At 42.6% G+C, this 11,679-nt stretch overlaps 1 protein-coding gene across 1 annotated transcript; it reads right to left on the reverse strand.

Moving 5' to 3' along the window:
* Nucleotides 1-1,077: 1,077 nt before the first annotated feature.
* Nucleotides 1,078-11,638, reverse strand: CMTM3 (CKLF like MARVEL transmembrane domain containing 3). The gene is made up of 5 exons (XM_042821254.1): nucleotides 11,531-11,638; nucleotides 6,292-6,447; nucleotides 4,872-4,967; nucleotides 4,004-4,121; nucleotides 1,078-2,914 (listed from the first exon to the last, which is right to left on the reverse strand). Exons 1-5 carry the CDS (start codon nucleotides 11,636-11,638, stop codon nucleotides 2,886-2,888), a joined length of 507 nt encoding a protein of 168 aa, XP_042677188.1. The 3' UTR covers nucleotides 1,078-2,885.
* Nucleotides 11,639-11,679: the final 41 nt, after the last annotated feature.

Below are 11,679 nucleotides of genomic sequence, written 5' to 3' on the forward strand. Positions count from 1 at the left end.
TTGGAAATGTAAGGCTTTCAGGACTTTGAATAGCACAGGTGAAAAGCAGCCTGAAGTGGAGTGATGTACAGCGTGCGCAAAGGACAGCAGAGCCTGAATTGAAAGGGTGCTGGGAAAGGTCTTCTGAATTCCCAGGTTTCGCTTTTGCTGAGTGCTGTTCAGCATGCACAGAAATTCAAAATGGAGATTGCTGTGTTCTAGTTGTAATGAAGGCATACATCAACCTGTACGCTTTTTGAACAGCTCCTGTTTGGGACGAGTGCTGTCACTGAAGAGACACATTTGGTTATGATACTGCTGGCACACCAAAAACAAATAAGACTGCACACCACAGGCGTAACATTTGGCAAGAGTGTGGAGAAACCAGTGCTCCCACTCCTTTTGATCTTTACAGTCCAGAAAACAAGCCAAACAAAAACCAGGCAGACTGCTTCTGCCATCCACCGGACTTTAAAGTATTGGCTTTAAAGGAATTATTTTTAATTGGATTTTCTTTTCTGAAATGCTGTTCATAAAATACCCAAATGCATTTTATTTCAATCGTGGGAATAGATCTTTTTATTTAAAAGGCTGGAATCAAGCAACCACTCGACCCTGGGAGCTAACTGCTTAGAAATAAATGAAATCATCAAGTGCTTGCATTGTCTGAACAGGCAATTCAGCACATGCCTAATGAAGTCCTGAAGCAACTTTTGTTTGTTGTGAGCAAGATTGCTTTTTCCTGTTGATTTTGAGTATTCTGATGTGTAAATTTAACAAGCATTTATACTGACTGTGTGTCTTTAAAGGGTAAATCCAAAGGGGAATCTTATTTTACAGTGTTGTTATCTGCCAAATGAGGTCACTACATATGATGCCTACTACATACGCTAAAACAAATGCTTGGTTATTTATTTATTATTTGCTTAAGTAAGGATGAAGATTCTCCTTGCAAATATGTAACCATGTGTGATTGGCTGCCAGTGCTGTCCTCTGCATCTCCAGAATACAGTGTCCTTTGTGTCAGAGTTGCCTGAAATAGTGTTATTCCCACTGTTCAGAGGCAAGGATGAGATATTTAAGTAAAGACACCCAGTGTTTCTATTAAAAGAGATTTAATCCAGCATGGTTTCTAAATATTAACCATGTACTAGTTTCTGGCTGTGGCATGCAGTACACTTAAAAAAAATAATTAAAAAATACAAATAAATTGAATATAAAAAGCCCAGATCTCCTGATGTCACAGTGAGTGTCAGTAAAACATGACAACAGAGAGGAAAGAGAGGATTTCAAATAAGAAAAGGTCCAATGAGCTCTTTTCAGAAAAGCAAAGATTATTTATCACATCTGGAAGCAAACATCTGGTTTGCTTTTATTCCCTCAGTGGTGTGAGAACAGGAGTTGTAGAAGCTGCCTGGTAGACATCTCCAAATCTGGCCAGCACCTTCCCAAGCACCAGCTCACTGTCAGGTACCGTGCTTTTGCCTGTTAGCAGCCAGCTGCCAGCAGGGAATTGGAACCCAAGCAGTCATTTTGTTCCAAATGAAATCTGCTTTTGCTGTTTTAGCTCTGTTTTCATTTATTGTTAGTACCATCTGCTCTCACTTTAATTATTTTTTTAAGCAACATGTTCTGCTGTATTAATTAATGTATACAGGTTTCTTTGAAACATACCTGATGCCATATATGAGAAGCATGCCATGCTGTTTCCCAGTGATACACGCTTACATGTTGGCACACAATTTGCAAGTTAAGTTGTGCTACCCATGAAAACATGTTCTTGTAAATTCAGGTTTTTCCCAAAAATATTAAAGTAAATCTTGTCCTGGTGAGGCGAGGGTGAGGGCTGAGGACATGGATTTTGTGCAGACATTCTTTATTTTGGAGGTTGGCTTTTTTACCTCTTCACAGTGGGAAGGAAGTTGCCCTCTGGAAGTCCAGGTATCCTGAGTTTTTCCGGTACAATCATCTGTTTTGTGGACCCAGTAGAGCAACTACAGCGCTGTTTCTCATTGGAAGACCAATGTTGGCAAGATAGAGCATGAGATCAGACAGTGATACCTTGCACGCAAACATGTGCAAGCTCTCATAGGCACAGGGTGTAGCTGGGTGGTTTTGGGAAGCCTTCCTTACCTGTATGTGCAAACGCACATGTACAAGGGCTTCCACAAAAACAGTAGGAAGGGGCTGGTAAGATTCCACTTCTGTTCTACCACATATCTGTGGTGAAACTGCAGAAAATGAGAACGTGACCCCATCCAGGCAGCTTAAAAAGTGATAATGTCTGATGAGGCACCGCTACACTTGGAGATTTATGCTTGCTGCTCATTTCCAGTTGTCACTTGTTATCGACATTTAGGCAGTAGGTACTGATGTACTGAAACCAACTATAATCCATGCCTTGATGTGGTTGAGATAGTGGAATGCTCAGACTTGAGATAAATGTTGTTAGTTAATCAAGAAAAATATAAGTGAAATAGAGGCATTCTGGGCCTCTTTTCTTTGGCACAGCAAGAAGTATTAAAGCAAGAATTAAGTGTTAAAGACTTGGAATTGAGAAAGCATGTTAAAAGCTCTGCTATAAGTTTAAAATACTGTGTTCCCATTTACTTGGCACGCTGCATGCCAAACAACAAAGGGTTGTTTGGATGCAGACCTCTAGGAGGTTGAAATCTGTAGAAGCCTTAGTTCTGTATTACGTATCCTTATTTCTGAAAGAGTGTTTAATGGTATTGGGAATAGTCTCCTTCACCACATCACTGCCCTATGCTTTGGTGATTCCATAAACAGCGAAGTGGAAAGAGGATATTGAGGCTGAAGTAAGAGATGTTTCAATTGGCAGTGCAGTGAGCAGAGAGGAAAGTGCTTGATTATCTTCCCTTCACACTCGGCTGGTGTTTGTTTTTTCAGTCTGAGTCAGAATCGGAGTCTTCATCTGAAATTTAAAACAAACCAAATAAAACACAATAATGAGAACAAATTGGAAATTGGAGCAGCTTTAGCTCTTGCTGAGAGAGACCTGCTGCTCCTCTGTGGGTGCCTGCTTCGAAGGATGTGGTGTATTTAGGGGAGGAGTTTGCAACGTGCCAGTTCTGACTAACCTGCTAATACAGCTTTAAATGACATTTCAGAGGACTTGTTGGCAAAAATGCCACAACAGCAACATAGACAACAGTTCAAATGAAAGAAGCTGCAAAGATACTTCTGTTAGTGTGACCACTGAGAGGAAGCCTGCTTACAATATGCTTCCTGTGCTGAAGTATTGCTGTTTGATGCAGGTCTTGGTTACGCACTGCCAGTTAAACAGATCTGAAAGCCAGAAGCTCTGGGGCATTAAGAAATCCCTGTGGGCATACAGAGATGCATCTTGCCCAAGTGTGAGACTCAGCTTGCAAGAAGCAAGAGAATTCTGTCCCCTGTCATTGAGAGCCACCGTATGAACGTGGCTTATGCTGGAGGAGCAGTGCTGCAGGGCAGGGGTTCTTCACTGTCATCCCCAGCACAGCTGCTTGACTACATGTATGCAAGTTCAAAAGTTTCTCTCTCAATCTCCAGGCCAATAGACTCTAACTTTAGTCTAATTTTATACCCTAATCACCTGATCTTGTTCCTGTTCTGTGGCCATTTCAGATTGTGGAGCTGAATGGTTTTTAATCTCTTTAACACAGTTTCCTATGATCTGTTCCTTTAAGTCATCTTTCACAAAAATCTGTGCTGCACAATTACTTCTATAATTGGATTTAGGAGGTTTTCAAAGTTAGATGGCACACAACTCTGAGAAACTAAATCTCAAATTCTTGGTTTGTTAGGATCTTAATAAATTGTGAAAATTCCAGTTCTTCTGGTTTAATACTAAGGGCTTTCATAATTTGGCTTAGTTGAATATTTAGTTGAAAACTTAGTACCAAATGATGGTAGCCGAGAATAGGAACTCTTGCTATTTGAGTGCTCTTGCTGGCAAACGAAGGGTGAAATAGAGAAGAATCACATTTCATGCTTGTATGACCAAAAGGATTTTACCTACCTTCTGACTTGCGCCTTTCAGGGGACTCAGAACTGCCTTGCTTGAGAAAAGTAACCAGGTCATTGAATGTTATGTAGAAATCGATAGCATACACTATTGTGGCTATAAATCCAAACACCTAAAATGGCAGAATTGATGTGATCCTTAGCAACATGTCTATCAATGACAAAACAAATCAACCGAGTGACAAATTACAGTAAGATCTTAGTTTTAAAATTGTGTCTGATTTGGGATTGCTCAGTAAAGTTCAGTGGCTTACAGTACTGGGTGCAGTTCTTGCCTAGCTTCTCATGTCTTTATGCAAATTTTATGATGCATAAATTATTGATACCTGTAGTCAAGTTGCAACTGCAGAAGCTGTATCTTATTTCTGAACATGCTGATATTAATAGCGAAGGCTTTCTCCTGGACAGCCCACATACAAGAGGGTAAAGTGATGACTGCTATTGTTTCAGTTTATCCAAGCAAAATTATGCATTTGAAGCATAAAGGTGAAATCACTTATTTTGGACCGTCCTTAGCAGTTACATGTATTATTATTATTGCTGGTTCTGCTACATTTGTTTTTTGGGCAGGAACAGTTGAGCTTTATCTTTTTGGCACAGCTAGTGAAATTGCAAATCAGAATAAGTGTTTTCCCAAAGTCATGCCATTAACTTTGAGCAGTAGTATTAGGATGAAAACAGCTGTTTGTTGATTCAGAACCTGTTCTCCTAAATAACTGACTGTTTCTTCCCTGCTTTTTAGGCAAATTCTTCACTTTTTAATTCAACTGTTTACTACTTGCAGTAGGGTCAAAATTTGTTTCTGATGCGTGTTGCTACACAGTCCATTAAACTATTTAAGAGGAAAGCTGGCATCTACTTACTCCGGCTGCTTTGGATGCTCCATCACTGTATTTTGAGACAGCAGCGATTGAAATGGCAAAGTAAATAACAGCAGCAGTGACACAGCGCAGGAAATCCTGTAAAATAAGCAGTGTGGGAGCATCAGCTCAGTCGCATAATTCCGACACACATGATCCTCTGAGAATCACTTGGGAAGTTGTAAGCCTTTGGTGCTGTCTGACTTGCCTGATGCTGGAACGTGACTACAGCCTTTAGTAAATGAACTATTCATCTGGGAAATATTTCTGTATGAAATATGACTGAAATCTTGGCATCAGCTCCTGAGAGTGCAGCTCTATTGGGCAGGAGCCATGCCCTGTAATACAAGTAGTGATGTGCTGGAGCAGCCTTATCTGTGAACAGTTCAATAAAGGAAGAACTGTGATTCGTAGGGCTGTGTAAATCATGTGAGCCAAAAGAACGGTATCTTGATCTGTTCACAATGAGGTCTGCATTTTCAGGCCAGATGGACAGGTAAGGTACTGTCTCAGAAGACAAATCTACGAGAAACTTGATTGGTCTGGAGTTGGAGCGAGGTCAGTTATCTCTGTTCTGCAGCTGGAGTATGTTGTGGTAATGGATATAATAAATAAACATACAAGTGCTTGTTTTCTTAGTTCTGTATGAAGAAATTGAGATTACTGTGTGAAAAGCAGGCAAACTTTCATAGTCGCTACTATTGTTTTATCCACCAAAGGCCTTTCTAATGGTATTTTTATTGATTGAGAGCACTAATTCAAATCTCACTCGGGTAAACTCTTGTGAAGCTGTACCAAAGAGAGAGCCCAATCTGATACATCAGTGATTTATTTACTTTCAAAGAATGTGTACTGATAGATTAATGCTTTCTTTGTATTGCATTTTTGAAGCAGCAGAGACATCCAGTGGTCACTGAGCAGTAATTACCTGCAACTGCAAATGCAAAAATGTCCTAAAGAGCAGCCAGCGACCTCTGCCAGCAAGAATAGCAGGACATCCCCACTTAAGGCAATTAGTTGTCCGTCAGCATGTGAGTATCTAAATGCATGTGGATATCTGCATCTGAACAGCTTTTACCTGAGGTTTTAAAAGCAGTCAAGTGCATGCCTCACTTTCACCATGTGTATCATTGAGACCTCAGCAATGGAAAGGCTCAGGCTGATGTTGGCTGCTTCTGAAAACCATTTGCCCAGGCAAAAATCCTGTGCTCTAACAAAGCAGTGCTATGTGTCAATACCTTGAAAGCTATAGTATGTTGTAGAACATAATTTAAAGAGTGCTTTGGGACCTTTTGAATGAAAGGTAAAATGGACAAACTTCTCATCAGGAGTAAAACTACTAGCAGCCACCCTGAACTCCAGTATAGTCCTTTTTCTTATACCGTACAATTAAATCTGTGGTTATAGTTCATATTTCACTTACTGTCAAAGGCCAGTAGAGTCCTTTAAACTTCTCATTAAGTTTAGAGGCATAGGCAAAAAAAAGAAACAGTGCCAGCAGAAATTCTAGGAGTGGTGCCATCATGAATGCAGAAGCTGAAGATGCAATATAGCAGATAAAGATGATAAATGACAGCACCTAGAGTAAAAGGAAAACACTCATTATTCACATGGAATGGCAGAGCCTTAGGCAGCTGAGCAGCTTTGAAGTGTTACTGGGCTGATGATGGCGTATCTTGCTTCCTAATTTTTTTTTTTTTTTTTTTTTTTTTTTTTTCACAAAATGAATTTTCTCGTTCACTGAGGAATAAATCTGAAGTCATGCCATTTATTTCAGTGTGTACATTTGGCTCTCCAGAGGTCTTGGTAGATTTTCACCTATCTGAGCCAGTAATTTGTTCTGAATTGTAAACAACTCTTGACAACATAATTCTGAAAATGCAGTGGAACTTTGCCAAGCAAACAGAGCTTTGAGCTTTCAGCCATGACAGTTGTCATTTGAAATGCAAATCATTGCTCAGGTACCAAAAGTAACTCAGCACTTCTAATCTTCTTCGAGTTGAAAGAAATTATGTCTACTGTTAATGGACAAAAAAGACAGGAGTTAGTTATTCTGTGATTTCTCTGTCTCTGGTTCCAGTTTCTCAGTGTAGACAACTGTTTTAGAGAGTTATAGCTACCCCCATAGATCTATTTATTTCCATAATTTTTTTTTTATAACTCTACAAAATAACAAAGCATGTTTTCCCTCAATTTAAATACAATTAATATGTGACTTATGGTTCAAGGTGTTTCTACAGTGGGAAAAATGACCAAGGAAAATGTACTTTCTCCTAAATCAGTACCGGAGCGCTGTGCTGCCGTTCTGGACATCTCCAGCTTCTGTACTTGTATGTGAAGATGGGAGGTGAGGGAACTGGGGCAAAACTGAGCAGTTCTCCAGTCTTGTACTTTGAGCTGGTCACATCCAAGAGGCTCCAGTTCTACTGTCTCATGGTAGGTACCACATTTGACTACACTTTCTGCGGCAGTTATGTGCTGACTTACACCTGGACTGCTGCATCCAGCCTTTCCTTTGGAGGCACTTTTTGGCCTTAGATGCTCAAGGATGGTTTTTGTTGCCATAACGGTAGACACAGTCTGAGGAATAGATTAGGAGGGTTTTAATTCTAAATTGGGATGCTTCTCACATTCTTGCTTGTCTGATCTTAAAAGTACACATACTTCTCCCCCAGATGGCCCCTTAGAAGGCAGATAAGGCTTTCTGGATAGTGTAAATGTTCCAGTTGAGATGATCAGTATATTTGCTTCATTGAATTTCAGAACTGTGGCTTTTTTTTTCATTGCTGCTGCTGTGTGTTCCTGTGAGAGCATCACCTGTACCTCAAGGAATACCCATATTGCCCTTAAAAGGTAAGACACTGATTGCTCCTGTAAGAGTCACTCAGCCCTCAATATATGTATCAAAAGAGCCTGTTTATGTGTAGGGGGCAAATAAGCAGTTGAGTCCTGCTGAAGTGATTTGTTAAGGTAAGGAATTAACAAGCTTTTGTTCTAAATTCCAAAAGAATTGACCAGGATGACAGTGACTGAAGTGTATTGTTTAGATTCCTTAGGACTGGGTGGTGAAACTTGAGAGGATGTGACATTTTTAGTATGAAACTATATTTATCTTAGAAGCTCACGCATTGTTCCTGTTTCATTAGGTTGTAAGAAACTGGTCTGCATCAGGGCTGTGTTCCGTCAATATTTATCCTGTTATTTGCCTGTTGCTTGCATACTCTTTGCAGCCTTACCAGAGTTCTCACACAGCAGAGGGAACTCATTTGATGTATTTTACATGGGGGAGATTATGTTTTATCAGCTGTATTAATTAAAGTGTATTCACACTCTGGGTTTTCTTTGGTCCCTGGGGTTGTGTCCTTTGAGAGCAGTTCAGGAGCCTGAGCTGTTCCTGCAGCTGAGGTCAGTGTGGTTGTGTCTGCCTTTGCCATGGAGCAATATTTGGATGCAGGGAGTTCCAGTTCAGCAAAGAGCAAAATAGGAGCTCCTGGCAATGGTGTCATAAAAAGTCCCATGAAAATGAGGCCTGATTTTTTTTTTTTTTTTTTAATTTTATTTTTTTACTCCTGAGCACCTCTTTTTTTATGAGGATGGGAACGTACATCATGGAAACAAAACAAAACAAAAAAGTTAAATAATAGTTCTTCGTAAAGGAACTTTTCTGGTACTGCACTTCAAAAAACAAGTTTTCTCCCATGTAACAATTACTTGATATTGTGCTCCTTGGCTTTTTATGCTGGCCAGGCACTGGGAAGGCAACACTTCATCATATAACCAGCCTTCGGTTTAAGGTATAAAATACACTTAGTTCCAACAATTAAAGTAGTGTGCTCTGTAAGGGAGGCCTGCTGCAGAGCTGAGATCACAGGCAGGATATGTGAAGGCGTTTGCCTCTCCTGCGCACACAGAACAGACCCAGTGCAGCCCATGGGGATGACATGGATGCCAGGAAACAGCTGACAACATTATGCACAGCTACACACACCCTGCTGGGCGCCTCTCATTGCTTGTGGCTAAATGTGCACTGCTCAGAGAACAACAGGTTGGCTTAAACATTTTAAGTGGCTAATGGTGATCTCTTCTGACAGCAGTGTATTTTGTTTTGCTGGCGGAGGAAATGCCTTAGTGGTCTCTGCTATTCAGGTACTTCTCCACTGTGCTCCTGGTGACGAAGCTCTTGGTGCCCCGATGTAGAAGCGGGGCCGGCTGGCTGCAGCCCAGGGGATCTTCAAGGAGGCTGTGCGCAGAGCAGGGAGGTTTCAGCCATGAAGTGCAGTTCAGAGAAGACTGAAATGAGAAAAGACAGACAGGAAAAGAAGAAAAGAACAGGCACAATGATTTCTACATTGTGCGACAAAGGACAACCTTGTATGTTCATACCATGTTTATTAGGAACTGAAAAAGTGTTTCAGGGAAGGAAGAGAGCGTGGATTGTATATTGACCTTGAAAACAGCAACTTGAGTGTTTTTAGGGAAAACGAACAGCTGAAGGCAAGGGTTTTAAAGTACATGGAAGAAATAGTGGCACAAGAAAAGGATAGAAAAGGAAGGGTGAAAAGAGGGGGAGGGGAAAAAAGAACCTTGTCAGAGAGAGCAATGATTAGAAAGCAGAGGAGCCAGACGGGAAGAGTAAACAGCAGAAGGAGAGATGGCAAAGCTTATGTGTGTGTGTTTGATGTTACTGCTGCTTGGTGGCGGCCTGGCTCTCCCAGATGGAATAAAAAATTCATAGGAAGATCAAAACAACTTCCTTCTCTGAATAAAATTTGAGAATATAATTAAGCTTCTAGCAGTAATCAGCTTCATCAGCAGCACAACTTGTTCCAGAGGAAGAGCCAGAATGCCCAGCACTGGTGGCCTGCAGGGCTGTGTACATGCTGACATGAAGAACCACACCACACTGTGAGCATCCACTTCCACTTCATGGCAAAATGTACCTTGCTGTTACATCTTTAAAAAGCTGCCTTCAACCCGAGCGTGGCAATCCTGGGCTACTTGAGTTTCTTTATCAGTATTCTGCCAAGGCTGAAGGCTTTCCTTCCCAAAGTAAGTCCAGATTGTCCTCTCTGTACATCAGGACCTCAAGTAGGGCAAGATAAGGGAATAGGAATGGTTGAGTGGCCATTGTCTTAAATGATAGCAGACTGACTGAGGCGTGGTGGATTATGACAGCTGAACTGAGCATATGCTGGCCCTTGCGTTGCACAAAACAAAGCAGTGTAATGAGGTGACTCCCACCACTGCCACTGAGGTCACTGGGCTGAGGGAATTTGCCAACTTTTGTTCCTTTTTAGCCACAGATTGAAAAGGAGAAGTAGAACACTCCACCCCAGCCAAGATATATTTGTAAGTTGTTTTCTTTGCTTTGGTGGGAGACATTTTTCAGAATATGGTAGTTGCTTTCTTTGATGTGGAAGAAAAACAAATGACTTGGTATTTGTTTAGCTGTACAGAGAATCCCTGATCTACCATGAGGGGATGCTGATAGTTGCATGACTTCAAAGGCTGACAGATGAAGTGCACTTCTTGTGACTTGCCAAGATGCTGGATAATAATGATGTATTCAGTAACAGTAATGAGAAGCCCTGAGTAAAAGACACTGTTCAGAATCTGCACTTAGAACTCCACCCAACATCAGTACTGTGTCAAAGCAGAATCAGACATTCAAGATAAAAAATACATAGTTAAAGCTGAGACGCATTTAAAGTTGGTAGATTTAACAAGGACTCATCTTTAAATATTTGCCCCCATATTTCATTAGTTGTATGCAGGCTGGATTTATTCTGGGGTCTGTGGTTTTCAGGGATTTCTCCTGGCCACGCTGACACTTGGAGAGAAACTACTGCTGCCTCTGTGCTGCCCAGAGGTGATGTGCTGTCTGTGGGGCTGTGAGCGGCTCAGGGTGGGCTCAGGCTGCAGCTTTGGGATGGGTCAGAGCTGCATGCAGCCTGTCTAGCCTTCGGGAAGCCTGCTAGAGGATAAATCCCCTTGTGCTAGGGCAGAGTGATTCGTATTGCACTTCCAACCAGCACTTCCCTGAGGCAATGGAAGGGTGAGTGATGCCATGACCACAACGGTATTCTTCAAATATGTCATCAGGTGGAGATGTTACAAAACCAGGCTGTGTGGAAGTTGTCATTTACTGGCCGTGAGGTTGTATAGGGACTTCCAGTAAACGTTACAGTACGTAACAAAAGTATGTGCCAATTAGCAAAGAGGAATTGATTGGGCTTTGCCGTCTTCCAAGTGTGATTCCGTCAGCCACGGGTGCTACAGGAATGGGGCGGTGGGACCTGCAGCGGTCGGGGCGTTCCACGAGGAGCCGATGGCTGCCATGAGACGCACAGCTCCCCGGCCCCATCCCGAATTCCGGTTTGATTCATAGATACCCACTGCCCAGGCGGGGATTCTCCTTCCCTCCCACACCGTACCGGTGCACGGGTCGGGATTTCTGGTTAAGGTACGTGCAACGAAACCAGGCGTTTTCAACCACGAAGGGGCTCGCGGGCAGCGGAAGCGTAACCCGGCCCGTCTTTAGGCTTCCGAACGTGCCGTGCCCGGCCGCCATCCCCGCCCTTCCAGCTCTGCTGATCCGCAGCGCCGTCGCCGCTCTCCGCCCCGTCCCGACCCCCGCTCAGCCGCCCTCCCGCGGCCCTTACCGCCTCGGCGAGCAGCAGCCGCCCCTTACGGGAGCACAGGAATTCCCGCGGCGGCAGCAGCGAGCGCAGCCCGGGCGGCGGCTCCGCGTTGGCCGCCGGCTCCTCCATGGCTGCGGGGCGCTCGGCTGTGGGCTGCTTTTCTCTTTTTT

Source organism: Centrocercus urophasianus, unplaced genomic scaffold, assembly GCF_019232065.1.
Source record: "Centrocercus urophasianus isolate 14NV4802_14NV808 unplaced genomic scaffold, USGS_Curo_1.0 seq_2, whole genome shotgun sequence".
NCBI classification, from domain to species: Eukaryota; Metazoa; Chordata; class Aves; order Galliformes; family Phasianidae; genus Centrocercus; species Centrocercus urophasianus.

What these genes read in the sequence shown, in the direction of transcription:
- CMTM3 (XM_042821254.1), bottom strand. Translation starts at nt 11,638, where the DNA reads ATGGAGGAGCCGGCGGCCAACGCGGAGCCGCCGCCCGGGCTGCGCTCG. An exon ending in GACTCTACTGGCCTTTGACA is followed by an intron (nt 4,968 to 6,291) that starts GTAAGTGAAATA and finishes CTTATTTTACAG; the next exon opens with GATTTCCTGCGCTGTGTCAC. An exon ending in TGAAAGGCGCAAGTCAGAAG is followed by an intron (nt 2,915 to 4,003) that starts GTAGGTAAAATC and finishes TTTAAATTTCAG; the next exon opens with ATGAAGACTCCGATTCTGAC.